Here is a 13,109-nt window from a genome sequence, read left to right as displayed (position 1 = left end):
GACAAGCAAAGAAGAAGAGATTCTAAGCTGACAGAATAGTATTAGCAAAGGAGCAAAAACGGAAGATTGTGCATGGGGAAAGGGAGGTTGCTGAGGAGTCTGTTTTCTTTAAGATTTCACCTGAGGTGCCAGATTACAATTTGTTGAGTGTATTGAATGCATAAAACATAAGACAGAAGCTTGGAGGTATGCAGATCCAGGGAACCCAAGACAAGACATAATGATTCATCAGACAATATAATACTCAGATCCTCTATCAACAGTAAGACAGGAGTTAAGGCAGTGTGAAACAGCTGGATCCTTCAAAAAATATAAGGGACCCAGGAGGCAGGAAATACATAATTATAGTAATAGACATGTGCTGTGCTTTCAATGTGCTAGGAATTATACAGTTTACAGTATCCTTTTATCCTCCAAACAACCCTATCAGGAAAAACTGTTATTATTATCCCTATTTTGCAGATGTCAAAATTGTGCTCCAGCGAGATAGAGTAACTTGCCCAAGACCACACAGCTTGCTAGGAAGTGGGGTTAAATCTGGACTACTGATTCTCTCAGCCAAGCTTTTTAAACCCTCTGCTATGTTGCCACTTTAGCTGGCAACAGGCCCTTATCAAGACAGAACTATGCCTTGGTAGGTCAGCAGTCCCTGTTCATGTGCTGGTCCCCTTGCTTCTTTGTCATCTGAAAATACAATGTCTCTGTGTCCAGTAACAGGACACAATACCCTTTTCCTCAGGTCAAAATGAGAGCGATTTGGTTAAGGGTGTTGGGTCCCACTGCATTGGGCATTGCAGAAGGTCTGGCAAGTGTTTTGACCCACCAGGTTTTACGGTGGATGATGAGGGGCTACCGCTCCAGTGGTGAGAGTGGCTGGTAATGGAGGAAGAGGAGTTTTGTCCCTGGAACATTAATCCCTGGGCATTGTTCCGCCTGCCAGAGCCTCTGATCGCTGCCCTTTCTTCATCTGTAGTAAAACAGTCAATAATCTGGTTGCCCTCCCTCATACCTCCCGTCACCTCACCGGGGGCGTGACCTCACCAACCCCCTCCCCGGAAAAGTCCCAGAAAGGGGGAAGGGAGAGGAGCCCGGAGGAGCTGCAGGGAGGGGCAGGCTGCCACCCGCAGCCTCGAGTTGCTCACTGCAGCCGCGGCCGTCAGCCGGCTGGGAGAGCCTGGCCCCGGGCCTGGGGCCGTGGCAGCCGGCAGGAGCAGGGAAGGAACCATGTTCCCGGGCTGCCCACGCCTCTGGGTCCTGGTGGTCCTGAGCATCAGCTGGGCAGGCTGGGGGAGCCAAGTGGCCGAAGCAGCGCGGCTAAGGCAGTTTTACGTGGCTGCTCAGGGCATCAGTTGGACCTACCGCCCCGAACCCACAAACGCAAGGTAACTCAAGGTGGGATCCGGGTGGCCTTCGCTAGGGACGATAATCTATTTCTTTTAGAGAACATTTCCTTTGCAATTCCATGGCTTAAAAAAAAAAAAAAAAAAAAAAAAAACCTTCAGGTAAGTAAATGCAACTAATAGGAGAGAATAATGAATGAAATAAACCTGGAGATGCTAATTTTGTCTCCAATAATATAGTTTCTCATTCTGAGGATATAGAAACATTCAGTTCGATTGATTAGATGCTGCTTTCTTTTCAAGAGTTTGTTTCAATACAGTTTTGTTAGTGTGTTTGATTGTTGGTTTAATATATTGATCAATTAAAAAGCACCAGGCACTACCACCCCCTTTAGCCCTTCCTGCAAATTCCTGTTCCACATTTTCAATAGTTTAGTATTTCAATAAAACTTCTACTTAACATATTATTTATTTCATTATCCACATAGCTTCATCTGCTAAAATTAAAGATGTATATACTACTTGCTTTATTATAAGCAGATCATTGAATAACTATTGCCATAATTTTGTTGCTTTGTTATAAATGACTTTCAAAATATCAGTCCATGGAAATGCAACACTTATATACTTTTACCTTTTTTTCTGCTCCCTATCTGACTTCTGCATGCTACTGAATGTGACTTTTCATTTTTTCCTCTCTCAATTACTTCCTGGGATATGGTTTACCCTGGTCATTGAGATAAGGCATATGTAACTAAGAGGAGGTTTAAATAATATTAAACTCTATCTTCAAGTTGTAAACTGTTTTTTCTAATTGAAATGTTAAAAATAATACTTCCCAGAAATTAACCAAATCATAGGGTCTATTCAATATTTCCAGTCAATTATATTTTTGTTTTAAATGGTAAACCTACTAGTGTGACTCATTTTTTTAAACTTAACATCACAGTTTAAGTGATTGTGAAAGATGTGTTCCTCTTTTACAATTACAAAACCAAAGCAATTTGCCAAGGAATAATGTAATATTTCGAGTCTTTTAGTGTATAGTATTAATCTTTTTAAAAATGTAGTTGTACCTGGGTTATTTTGAAGGGCACTAAATACCGTCTTGTTCTTATAATAATAAGAAATCCCTCTTTTTAAAAAGTAATCATTTTACATATGGCATTTCAAGGTGATAATCTAGGTCACACCCATACCCTTCGGGAACTGCCATTAACTAAAACCTCAAAGAAAATAACAGTCTTTCCAACACTAATCTTGCCCACTCAAGAGTAGAACACAAACTTGGTTGCTGGCTTTCCCGTAACATGCTGTGTTTATGCTTAGGAGTTTGTTCTCTTTTCTGTAGTTAACATTGGAAATAATAAGTAGAATACTGTAGGCAGAACCACATAGGGCAAAGGGCTGATTCATGTGGTGAGTCCACAGGGAACCATGACTGGTCATCTTCTCCCCTCACTGTGTGGCTGAGTTTCCAAAATTTTGTGAAGAGTCATTTTCCGATATCAATTATTCAGTCGAAACCATAGAAAGATATCCCAGACAAACTGTCAATATTATTGAATCTCAAGTCATGTCTTTTCTCTTTAATACTTTCATGTAAAAAATCTAATTTTAGATTAGACGACTCCATCCTTTGCCAAAGTATATTTTAGTGCAAAGCAGAGATCTGTCCACTTATTCCATCTAATATTAGCAGGTCAATGCCTTTTAAAGGTAAAATATATCTATTATTCTTGTTCCAGGTCTAAGGCGAATGTTTTCAAAAATTTTCTGAAGAAAACTTGTTCAATCACTCACATGTATGCAGTAACAGATACTAAAAAAAAAAAAAGATATATATATATATATATATATATATATATATATATATATATATATACATACACACATATATGAGGTTACTTCAAAAAGTTTATGGAGAAATGGAATTAAAAGACAACAGAAATCTTTCCATGAACTATTTGAAGTACCCTTGTATATATTCCTCCTAGGGTTCTAGCTTTATATGATTTTATTGTTATGAACAAATCATTTTTATACAGTTTTCATAAATGGGAAACTCATCATGCATGTCGTTTGAATTAATATAATCTTTAACTCTCTGTTCAGACAGGTTATTTTCCAATAGAAATTGTTCAAGTCAAAATAGACATACCTCAGTATGAACATACAATACATATAGTGCAACATGTTAGGAAACATACCTCTATTGAAATAACTCCATGTAAGAGACTGATTTTTCATATTAAAGATTTTATGCCATCTTCTATATTTCTATATTTAAAGATCTAGGGTGGGAGAGAGGGAATTACATTTTAATTGTACTAAAAAATAAATAAATAAAAATAGACTTTTGCATTAGTGACACTGATGTATAGAATCCTGCGATCTCTGGGTTCTAAGGACTCTAAGAGATCATTTAATTCATTTTAAACTTTCATGTTTTAACCTCCTACTTTTCCCCATGACCTTATCACCTATATCCCTACCAAGTGGTTGTCTAATTTCTACTTCAATGCTTCCAGTGACTGAGAACCTACTACCTTCAATATTTAGCCATTCCAAAAGTACTTGCTCATGCCTCCTTTAATTCTGCCCCCAAATATTAATGTAGTTCTTGTATCCCACATATTAAAAAATTGTGAGCATTACTATAACTACAAATCGTAAGGCTAAACACCAAGTATTATTACATTTAAAAAATAATGTCACTAGCTAATATGCATTGAGTATTTACAATGTGCCAGCCCAAGGCCCTTTGCACGTATCAAATTATTTAATACTCACAACAATTCTGTGAGGGAGATTTGCTATTATTCTCATCTCATGGTTATAAAAGCTGAGGCACAAATGGATTAAGTAACCTTTTCAAATACAGGATACAAGTTTCTTTACCATGAATGCAGTGGTTTCACCTTTTTGAATCTTGGCTCTGCCATTTATCAACTTTATCTCCTTGGACAAGTACTTAATCTTTCTAAAAGTTTTTTTCACTTGTTTTTTTTTTTCAATATGAATCCCAGGGCTTTTACTCCATTAGCCATCTCTAACCTCTCAACTAGAAATAAGATCCATCAAATTGATACTTATTTACAACATTCCCCAGTAGTTTAGAACTAAATGTTATTGATCAATTGAAAAATAGCTCACATACTTATTTATAAAGGATTTGGTTACATTTTTGTTCATTTCAAATCTAAACCTAAAGTTTGGGTTCACACTATGATCTTGGATTCTTTTTTAGGAAATTGATTCCAAGAAACAGTATTACAGAAGCCTAACTTTGTGAAAGAATAGTTATCACAACAGAATATTTTTGAAGAGACCAATAATTATTTCATTAACTTCAGTTATTGTTCATAATTATAAAACCTTGGGTTTCTGAAATACAATAAAAATACTGTTATTCTACTAGAAGTCTGAAGATATGAGAGATCTACTTTTTTGTAATTTGAGAAATAAATGTCACACATATCTTCAAATTAGTTTCTATATTTTATTTCTAGTTTGAATCCTTTTGCAACTTCCTTTAAGAAAATTGTGTACAGAGAGTATGAACCATATTTTAAGAAAGAAAAACCACGATCTAGCATTTCAGGTAAGCCTGTGTATTAGTCCATTTCTGTTGCTTATAACAAAATACATGGAACTGGGTAATTTAGAAAGAAAACAGAATTTATTGCTTACAGTTTCTGGGGATGGGTAGTCCAAAATCCATCTGGTGGTGGCGACATTGGAAGTGTCCAGGGGTCTCACATTGCAAGATGGTAGAAGCAGAGAGAGCAAAGAGACAGACTCTCCTTTCTCTTCTTTTAAAGCCCACAGAACCACACCCCTGACCACCATTTTTAATCCATTCACTATGGCATGGTCCTACAATCTAATCACTTCTTCAAGGCTCCACGTTTCAATTATCACAATAGGATTTCCCACACTGTTAACAGTCACACTGGGGAGCCAAGTTTCTAATACATAAAACTTGGGGGACACAAGTTAAGCTTCAGTGAGTTTGGGGGGGTGTGGACATAATTCAATCCACTACAGCCTGAAATATATTTTTTAATTTTAAAGATAAATTCAATGGATAGTTTGCTATTTATATGTATCTAAAATATCCACTTAGTGACATATTATAAGAATGTGTGGTGTTGTTTTTAATCAATATTGGCTACGTAATATATGGGGCCCAGTGCAAAATGGAAATTTGGGGCCCTTTGTTCTTATTATTGGGAAATTCAAACTAGGGACAGCAAAGCATTCAACCAAGCAGGGGGTCCTTCTGAGCATGGGGCCCTGGGAAATTGTACAGGTCACATGCCCATGAAGCCACCTCTGTTTCAAACCTTGATCAAAATAGCTAAACAAAACTTTTTAGTATTTGGATTTTTACTCATTCATCTAACAAACTATTCTTGAGTACCTTCTATGGGGCTGGGCATCGAATTTGGTTCTGTGGATGCAACAGTGGACAACATAGACTCTTTCATATCCTGCCTTCATGGAGCTTATGGTCTAGTTTAATGAGCACAGATGTGCCTTGACATAATGATCTTTTGCTCCCATCTGGCTCCCTAGACTCATTCAAAGGAACTGCGTGTGGCTAATTCTTTTGCATCTGTCTTTCCCATCTATTCTCCTATTTAGTGTGATGTACACAATAGCTATGAGTTTTAAAGAAAATCTCTTTTTTTCCTCATCTCTTCTTTAATCAAGGAGACTAGGTTGAATAGGTTTCTAGAATCTTAACCATATTTCACAGGAATGATAGAGACCATCGAGGAAGAACTTCTTCTAGTTGGGTCCCCTTGTTAATAACTCACCCATTTCCCCACCCCTCCCCCCAGTCCGATGAAGACCTGCCATCTTTTTCAGACTTATCCTTCTATCTCACTTTTTCATTCCTTCTGTCTCTTCTGATCTCCCTTAATCCTCAGTCTTTCCCTAATTGGAGCTTTCCCTTCATCAGTAACAACAAAAAACCCATGTTCAAGTTAACCCCTATCTAGAAAAAGAAAAAATTTCCCCTTGACCCACCCATCTTTTCATTTTCTCTTTTCTTTCACTACCAATTTGCTTATGAGGAATCTATATCATTCTCTATATTTCTTCCCTAATCTCCAATATGAGTGATTCCAGTAAAATAACTCTCAAAAAAGGACACTCATGACCTCTGAGATGGCAGAACTCATGGTTTCTTTCCAGTTCTTTTACCACTTGACATCACTAGGACATTTAAGCCTCTCCCTTCTTGAAGCTCTCTCTTTACTTGGTTTTCCTAGTTCCACTTACCCTGCTTTTCTTTGGGCTTCTCTTACCATTCCTTCTCAATCTCCCCACTGGATCTTCCTGCCTAGGGTTCCAGCCTCAGCCACAACCATGGCTGTCACTACCACCTATCCCAAGGCCACTTTCTCTCTGAAGCTATGCTGACTCCCACTCCCTGCCAGCAGAATTAACACTTCTCTCTTCTGTATACCCCCAGCACTTTGAACTAATTCCTACTTTCTAGGGATTTTGTGAGGATCAATTGAGTTAATAAGTACAAAGTACTTACAATAATGCTAACACATAATAAGCACTTGATAAAAGTTAGCTACATTATTGTTAGCGTTGCTCTTGTTACTAATCATACCTCTATTAGATCATACATGTCATGGTATTGTGAATATCCATATATGTATATTTCTTCACCCATGTATATTCTTTGTATATGATCATTTGTATGTACATTTATTTTTAAATAAATATGCACTTAAATATTCTTTTCTTTTTTAATAATTGTGTATTAAGAACCTACCACATTCTAGGCTCTGGGAATATAAAAGTGAATAAGACATGACTCCTCACCCCCAGGAGCCACCCAGCTACTGAGGATGTCCCATAAGTAGACAGCAATTACAATAAAGAAATGAAGAAAAACTATGATGAGAGTTCTCTCATAGGACTTAGGAGACCTATCTCCTGTCTAGTGGTCAGGAGAGTTTTCTATTTCTAAGTTGACAACTGAAAAAACAGTAGGATATTTGAATGCCAAGTTGAGGAAAAGGGGAGAGATGAATTTTAGACTAAGGAAGCAGTCTGTGTAAAGGTCTAGAGGTGAGAGAGAATGGTGTACTTGGGGAACCATAACTGGATCAGCACAGCTAGAGCACAGACTTCGAAGAAGGAATCAACCAGAGAAGCGACTAGATGAGGACACAGGCCATATCAGGCAGCCATGTTAAGGCTTTACCTTGGGGGCAGTGGGGAGTCACTGAAAGGATTTACGTAGAAAAAAGACAGACTCAGATTTGAGCTTTAGAAAGACTGAACATTCTTTCTTGTTCAAATGTAGAGAATGGATTGGAGAAAGGCAAGTCCAGAGCCAGAGAAACTAGTTATGGACTGTTGGGTCAATCCAGGTGAAAAACCAGCAGGGTGGTTGAGATGGAGAAAATCAGATGGATTCCAAAGATATTCAGGAGCTAAAATAAATTAAACTTGGTGACTAACGGGATGTGGATGATAATGAAGGAATTACAATTGACTTTGAAGTTTCTGGTTTGAATGGCAGAGTGAATATGGTGCCCTTTGGTGAGAAAGTAAGTTTAGGAGAAGGAGGACATTTGTGAGGGAAGCTGATGAGTTCAGATTTGGAGTTTGAGGTGTCTGTGGAATATCTACCTATAGATGTCAAGTGTCAAAAATCTACCTAGAGATGTCAAATGATGTAGAAGTTTAGCCCAGAAGAGAGACCTGAGCTAGATATAAATTTTGGGAAGACATCAGAACAAAGACGGCAAATGAAGCTTTGAGAGGCAGTGAGATCACCCAGGGGGAGTCTGATGAGAACAGAAGGCTGCAGATGGAGCTCAACATAGCAACAACGTCCAAGGGATGGACCAAGAAAGAAAAGTACACCAAGGAGCTTGAGAAAGTCTGCCCAGAGAGGGCAGAGGAAAGCTAGAGAATGTGGTATCCTGGAAGCAAAGGGCCAAATGCTACCAAGAGATACTACATAAGGAACAAAAGAACTATCTTTGGTTGTGGAATAGTGGGGCAAGATCAGATGGCAGGGGGTTAAGGAGTGAATGGAAGGTGAGGAAATTGAAACAAGAGGAACATATAGATAACTCTTTCCTGGAACTTGGCTCCTACTAGGAGGAGAGACATGGTAGTTCTGGAGGGGAATGAGGAATGTAAGGATATTTTGGAATTTTAGAAATAGGAATACGAAAACTTAAAATTATTTAAGGGAAGAATTCAATGGAAAAGGAGAAGATAAAGACATTCGAGAGAGAGTGATTGATGGGGCCTGACTCAGAAGCAGCAGGAAGTGCAGGGATTCAAAGCTTGGGCTGGCTCAGCCTTAGGTAGAAAGGCTATTACCTTCACTGGGGCCGGGCAAGGCTAGGAAGGTTGCCAATAAAATTGAGTTTGTAGTTGAGGGCAGGAAGTTAAAGGATCTCGTATGCTCTGTCACAAAGTCTATTCCTTTTCATAGCTCCAGCTTCAAGCTTAGAATGTACAATAAATACTTTAAAAGTGTCTAATTGAATTGTGGATTGGTAAAGAGAAAATGAGCTGGAGTACATGTTTATTAGTCCTGGGAAAAGAGGAGTTCAGCAGGTATCTGGAGGTGTACGTTTTGTGGCTTTTGCCAAGTTAACCAAAGTTTAATGCCTTTGCTCTGTAAGACACTGTGCTGAGTGCCATAAGTGATTGGCTGGAGACTTTTAAGCAATAAGGAGACATTGATAGTTTTTGAAGAGATAGTACTGTGATCAAAGTTTTTTCAGATGATTAAATTTTGTAATGATTTCCTGATGTAACCTTATTAATTAGAAGTAGATCATTATAGTTGGTGAGAACAGCCTCTGATTTATGTTTAAGCCCTCTGCACTTTAAGCATTACCTTTCTGTCAATACCTGTATACCCCAGAATATATTTGCTTTATGTGAACTAAGGCCTTTTAACATCCATTTTAATGTATCCCCTTCTCGAACTCCCGAAGTTGCTTAACTATGAACTCCTGAAGGGAAGGAAGGAGTGGTATCTTATTCATACTGTATCCCTGCAGTAGTTGGTAGCAGCAGGTATATCTGGTGTAATGGAAAAGCCTCAGGTTTTGATTGACCAGATCTGGATTTGAACACTTCCATTAACTCTATGACCTCTCGCATTCCCCAGCCTGGTCCTCTGTCATTTATACCTTTCCCCTATTTCCTCCCCCATTCATCTGGTGGATATGACTAGGTGATCCCTGAACAAGTCATGTGCCTCACTTTGCAGCATGAGCTACTGTTTCTGTAAACTACTGTAATTGCGAGTGGGGGCTGGGTTGCAGGGCTGGAGGTCTGGAGGTGCCTGTCCAATGAAGTTTGCAGACATGTGGACAAGTGGGGGGGGCGAGGCTCATTTTCACAAATCCTGTTTTGGGCTTTAAAATGGCTAATTTTGAATCCCTGCATCTTTTCAAGGAAGATTATAAAATGTTTGTCCCCAAAGGAGTTTTAGAATAGCTACAACAATGGACTGCCTTGTGTTATATAATGCATTATTCACCTAAGAGCAGGGCATTGGATTAGCTGACCTCCTGCAGTTCTTTCCAGCTCCACAACTGCAGGAAATTGGGTACACGCTGGGCTTCGTTCCCCAACCCCAGGTAGGCCACTCCTTTCCCCAGTCCAGCTTTGGGCACTGAGGAGAGGGTGGGAAAGGTCTTGCTTAGGCCATCTGGCTGATGGAGGAGCTGAAGAACAGCTCAGAAAACATTCGGTCATGTGTTTTCCAACATACATGAAGGTATTTGGTTTGCATTTATGAAAACATCCTTCTGTTTTGCCTTAACTCTAAAGAAGCAGGAAGGGAGGTTGAATAAATATCACAAACTGTTCATTGAAGTAAGAGGTCTTATGAGGTTAAATAACTTGGGAGACTTATTCTGGGCATCTGGCATTTGCAGTCCTGTGATAGCAACAAACAAATCAACCAAGCAAGGAAATCAAGTCAAGGAAATGAGGCACACAGTGTGACAGCACAGTCAGCACCCTGCTGCCCAGGCAGGGGGGAGTAGTCAGCGGGGGCTCCCATTGGGAGCCAGGACTGAGGGTGGGTAGCAGCCAGAAGAGAGTGGGTCAGCCAATGGAGGCAGACATGTCAGGAGTCAAAAAAGGTTTAAACATGGACTATTCTAGGAAGGTGGGGTTCTGAATCTGCCCTGTGGAAGGTGGTAGAGAAAGCTTTGGCTCAAGAGTCCAGAGATCTGAGTTCTCATCCCAGCAATACCCCAAATTTCTGACTGACCCTGAGCAAGCCTCTCTTGTCCTCTCTGCCAGTGGGCAGGCTTTGTCAACAGTCTCTAAAATGACGATTGAACTATGTGACCTCCACAGCCCTGTGGGGAGCTAACATAAAAACAAACAAAAAACTTCAAGTACAAGGTGAGTATAAACTCCAGGACTGGGAGTTCAGTAAAAGGAATACAACAACGGCAGGTGGGAAGATAAGAGCAGGGAAAGATAGAACCTCTGTGCCAGACATTACAGTTTGCCATTGGAGCTGTAACCAACTACCACAAATTTGGTGGCTTAAAACAACACAAATTTATTCTCTTATAGTTCTGGAGGTCAGAAGTCCAAAACAGGTTTCACTGGGTTAAAATTAAGGTATTGGCAAAGCTGCATGCCCTCTGGAGGCTCTGGGAAGAATCATTTCTTTGCCTTTTCCAGTTACTAGAATCCACTTGCATTCACTGGCTCATGGCCTCTTCCTTCAGCTTCAAAACCAGCAGAGTAGCATTTTCCAATTTCTTTCTAACTCAGAGTCTCTTGTATTTCTCTTACAAGGACCCGTGTGATTACGTTGGGTCCACTGGATAACCCAGGAAAATCTCTTCACCTCAAGATCCTTAACTTAATCATAATGGCAGAGTCCCTTTTGCCATATAAGGTAGCATATTCACAGGTCCCCGGGGCTAGGAGATGGCCATCTCTTAGGAGTGGGTGATGGGGTCATTATTATGCCTACTGCACTCACCAAACAAAACCCTCCCACAGTGTCCTCCGTCTCAGAGCATGCACCCTCATCCACCCAGATCCCCAAGCCAGACCTTGTCAGCCATCCATGGCTGCTCATCCTCTACCCCATATCCAATCCCTCGTCAAGTCCTGACAATTTAATCTCCTAAATAGATCTCTAATATGTTTTTCTCATCATCACTACCAGATAATCTTAATCTTAGTCACCAACATCTCTCTCCTGAAACTTTCTATCTGTTCTCTCAGCATCCACTCTGCTTTCTCCTCGGGTCGTTCTCCACAAATGCACCAGAGACTTCAAAATCAAACTCTGGTTCATGTCACACCTCTGATGAAAACTCTTTAATGGCTTCCAGATACTCTAGGTTAAAGACAAAACTTTAAGAGGTTTACAAGACCCTGCATAATGGGCCTCATCTGATGATGCCTCCGGCTTCACCTTTTTCCTCTTTCTCTTACCTACTAGACTGTATCTTCCCCATGGCCATCTGTCAGTCCTCTGAATAGGCCAAGTTTTCTGGCACCGCCTTTGCACATGCTAATTCCACTCCCTAGAATGCCTTTGTGCATCCCTTTGCCTCTCTGCCTTTGGACCTCAGTTAAAGCATCACTTTCTCAGGAAAGCATTTTGCAACCCTGATTTGCTTCCTGCCTCCAACATTAAACTATATCCTTTGTCAAATACTCTTCAGAGTATCCTGTACTTTTCTTGCTAATACTAACCACAGTTTGTAATTAATATTTGTTTGATCATTTGTTAAAATCTGTCTTTCTTATGATTTTATAAGTTCTGTGAAGTCAGGGAGTGTATCTGTTTTACTCTTTTATGCACCATTGCAATTCTGACATGTAAGGTAATATGGACACTCAATATTTGTTGAATGAATAAATGAATACAAGGTGGAGGGGCAGCATAAAGAGGTGGTTTAAAGCTCAGTGTCTAGAGTCAGACAGGTTTAAGTTTAAATCATCACATTGCCTCTTACTAGCTGTGTGATGTTAGGCATGATATTCATTTATTTTTTATTTTTATTTTGTTATTTTAACTTCTCAATATGCATTGTAATTGAATTTTGTATCCCTTTACCCGTTCCTCTTTCTCCCCTCCCTCTCTCCCCTACCACCCAAACCACATCATAGCTGCTCACTTGTCTTAACAAGTTCAAGGAATTGTTGTGATTATTGTGTCTTCTTCCCCCCCCCATTTGTTTGTTTGTATATTTATTTATTTATTTATCTATTTATTTTTAGCTCCCACAAATAAGTTAGAACATGTGGTATTTCTCTTTCTGTGCCAGGCTTGTTTCACTTAATATAATTTTCTCTAAGTCCATCCATGTTGTTGCAAATGGTAGTATTTCATTTTTTTTTTTTTATAGCAGAGTAGTATTCCATTGTGTAGATAAACCACATTTTCCTTATCCACTCATCTGATGATGGACATTTGGGCTGCTTCCAATTCTTGGCTACTCTAAATAATCTCCAATAAACACAGGAGTACAGATATCCCTTTGGCATGATGATTTCCATTCCTCTGGGTATATTCCCAGTAGTGGAATAGGCTCAGTCATATGGTAGATACATCTGTAGTTGCTCGAGGAAACTACATACCATTTTCCATAAAGGCTCCACCATTTTGCAGTCCTACCAACAGTGTATGAGAGTTCCTTTTTCTCTGCAACCTCACCAGCATTTACCATTCTCAGTTTCTTTGACATTAGCCATCCTAACTGGAGTGAGATG

The 13,109-nt window shown here is 39.5% G+C and overlaps 1 protein-coding gene across 1 annotated transcript in view; it reads left to right on the top strand.

Annotated features, from left to right (window-relative positions):
- The first annotated feature begins 1,224 nt into the window (after positions 1–1,224).
- The window catches only part of F5 (coagulation factor V), an 87,977-nt gene continuing 76,092 nt past the window's right edge, over positions 1,225–13,109 (top strand). The window contains exons 1-2 of the mRNA XM_063105905.1: positions 1,225–1,382; positions 4,853–4,944. Of these exons, the coding sequence (XP_062961975.1) occupies positions 1,225–1,382; positions 4,853–4,944 (250 nt within the window). The remainder of the gene's footprint in view (positions 1,383–4,852; positions 4,945–13,109) is intronic.

Source organism: Cynocephalus volans, chromosome 8 (genome assembly GCF_027409185.1).
Source record: "Cynocephalus volans isolate mCynVol1 chromosome 8, mCynVol1.pri, whole genome shotgun sequence".
Classification (NCBI taxonomy): Eukaryota; Metazoa; Chordata; class Mammalia; order Dermoptera; family Cynocephalidae; genus Cynocephalus; species Cynocephalus volans.
The sequence above is the reverse complement of the archived record's forward strand: the minus strand, read 5'-3'. Positions and strand labels throughout refer to the sequence as shown.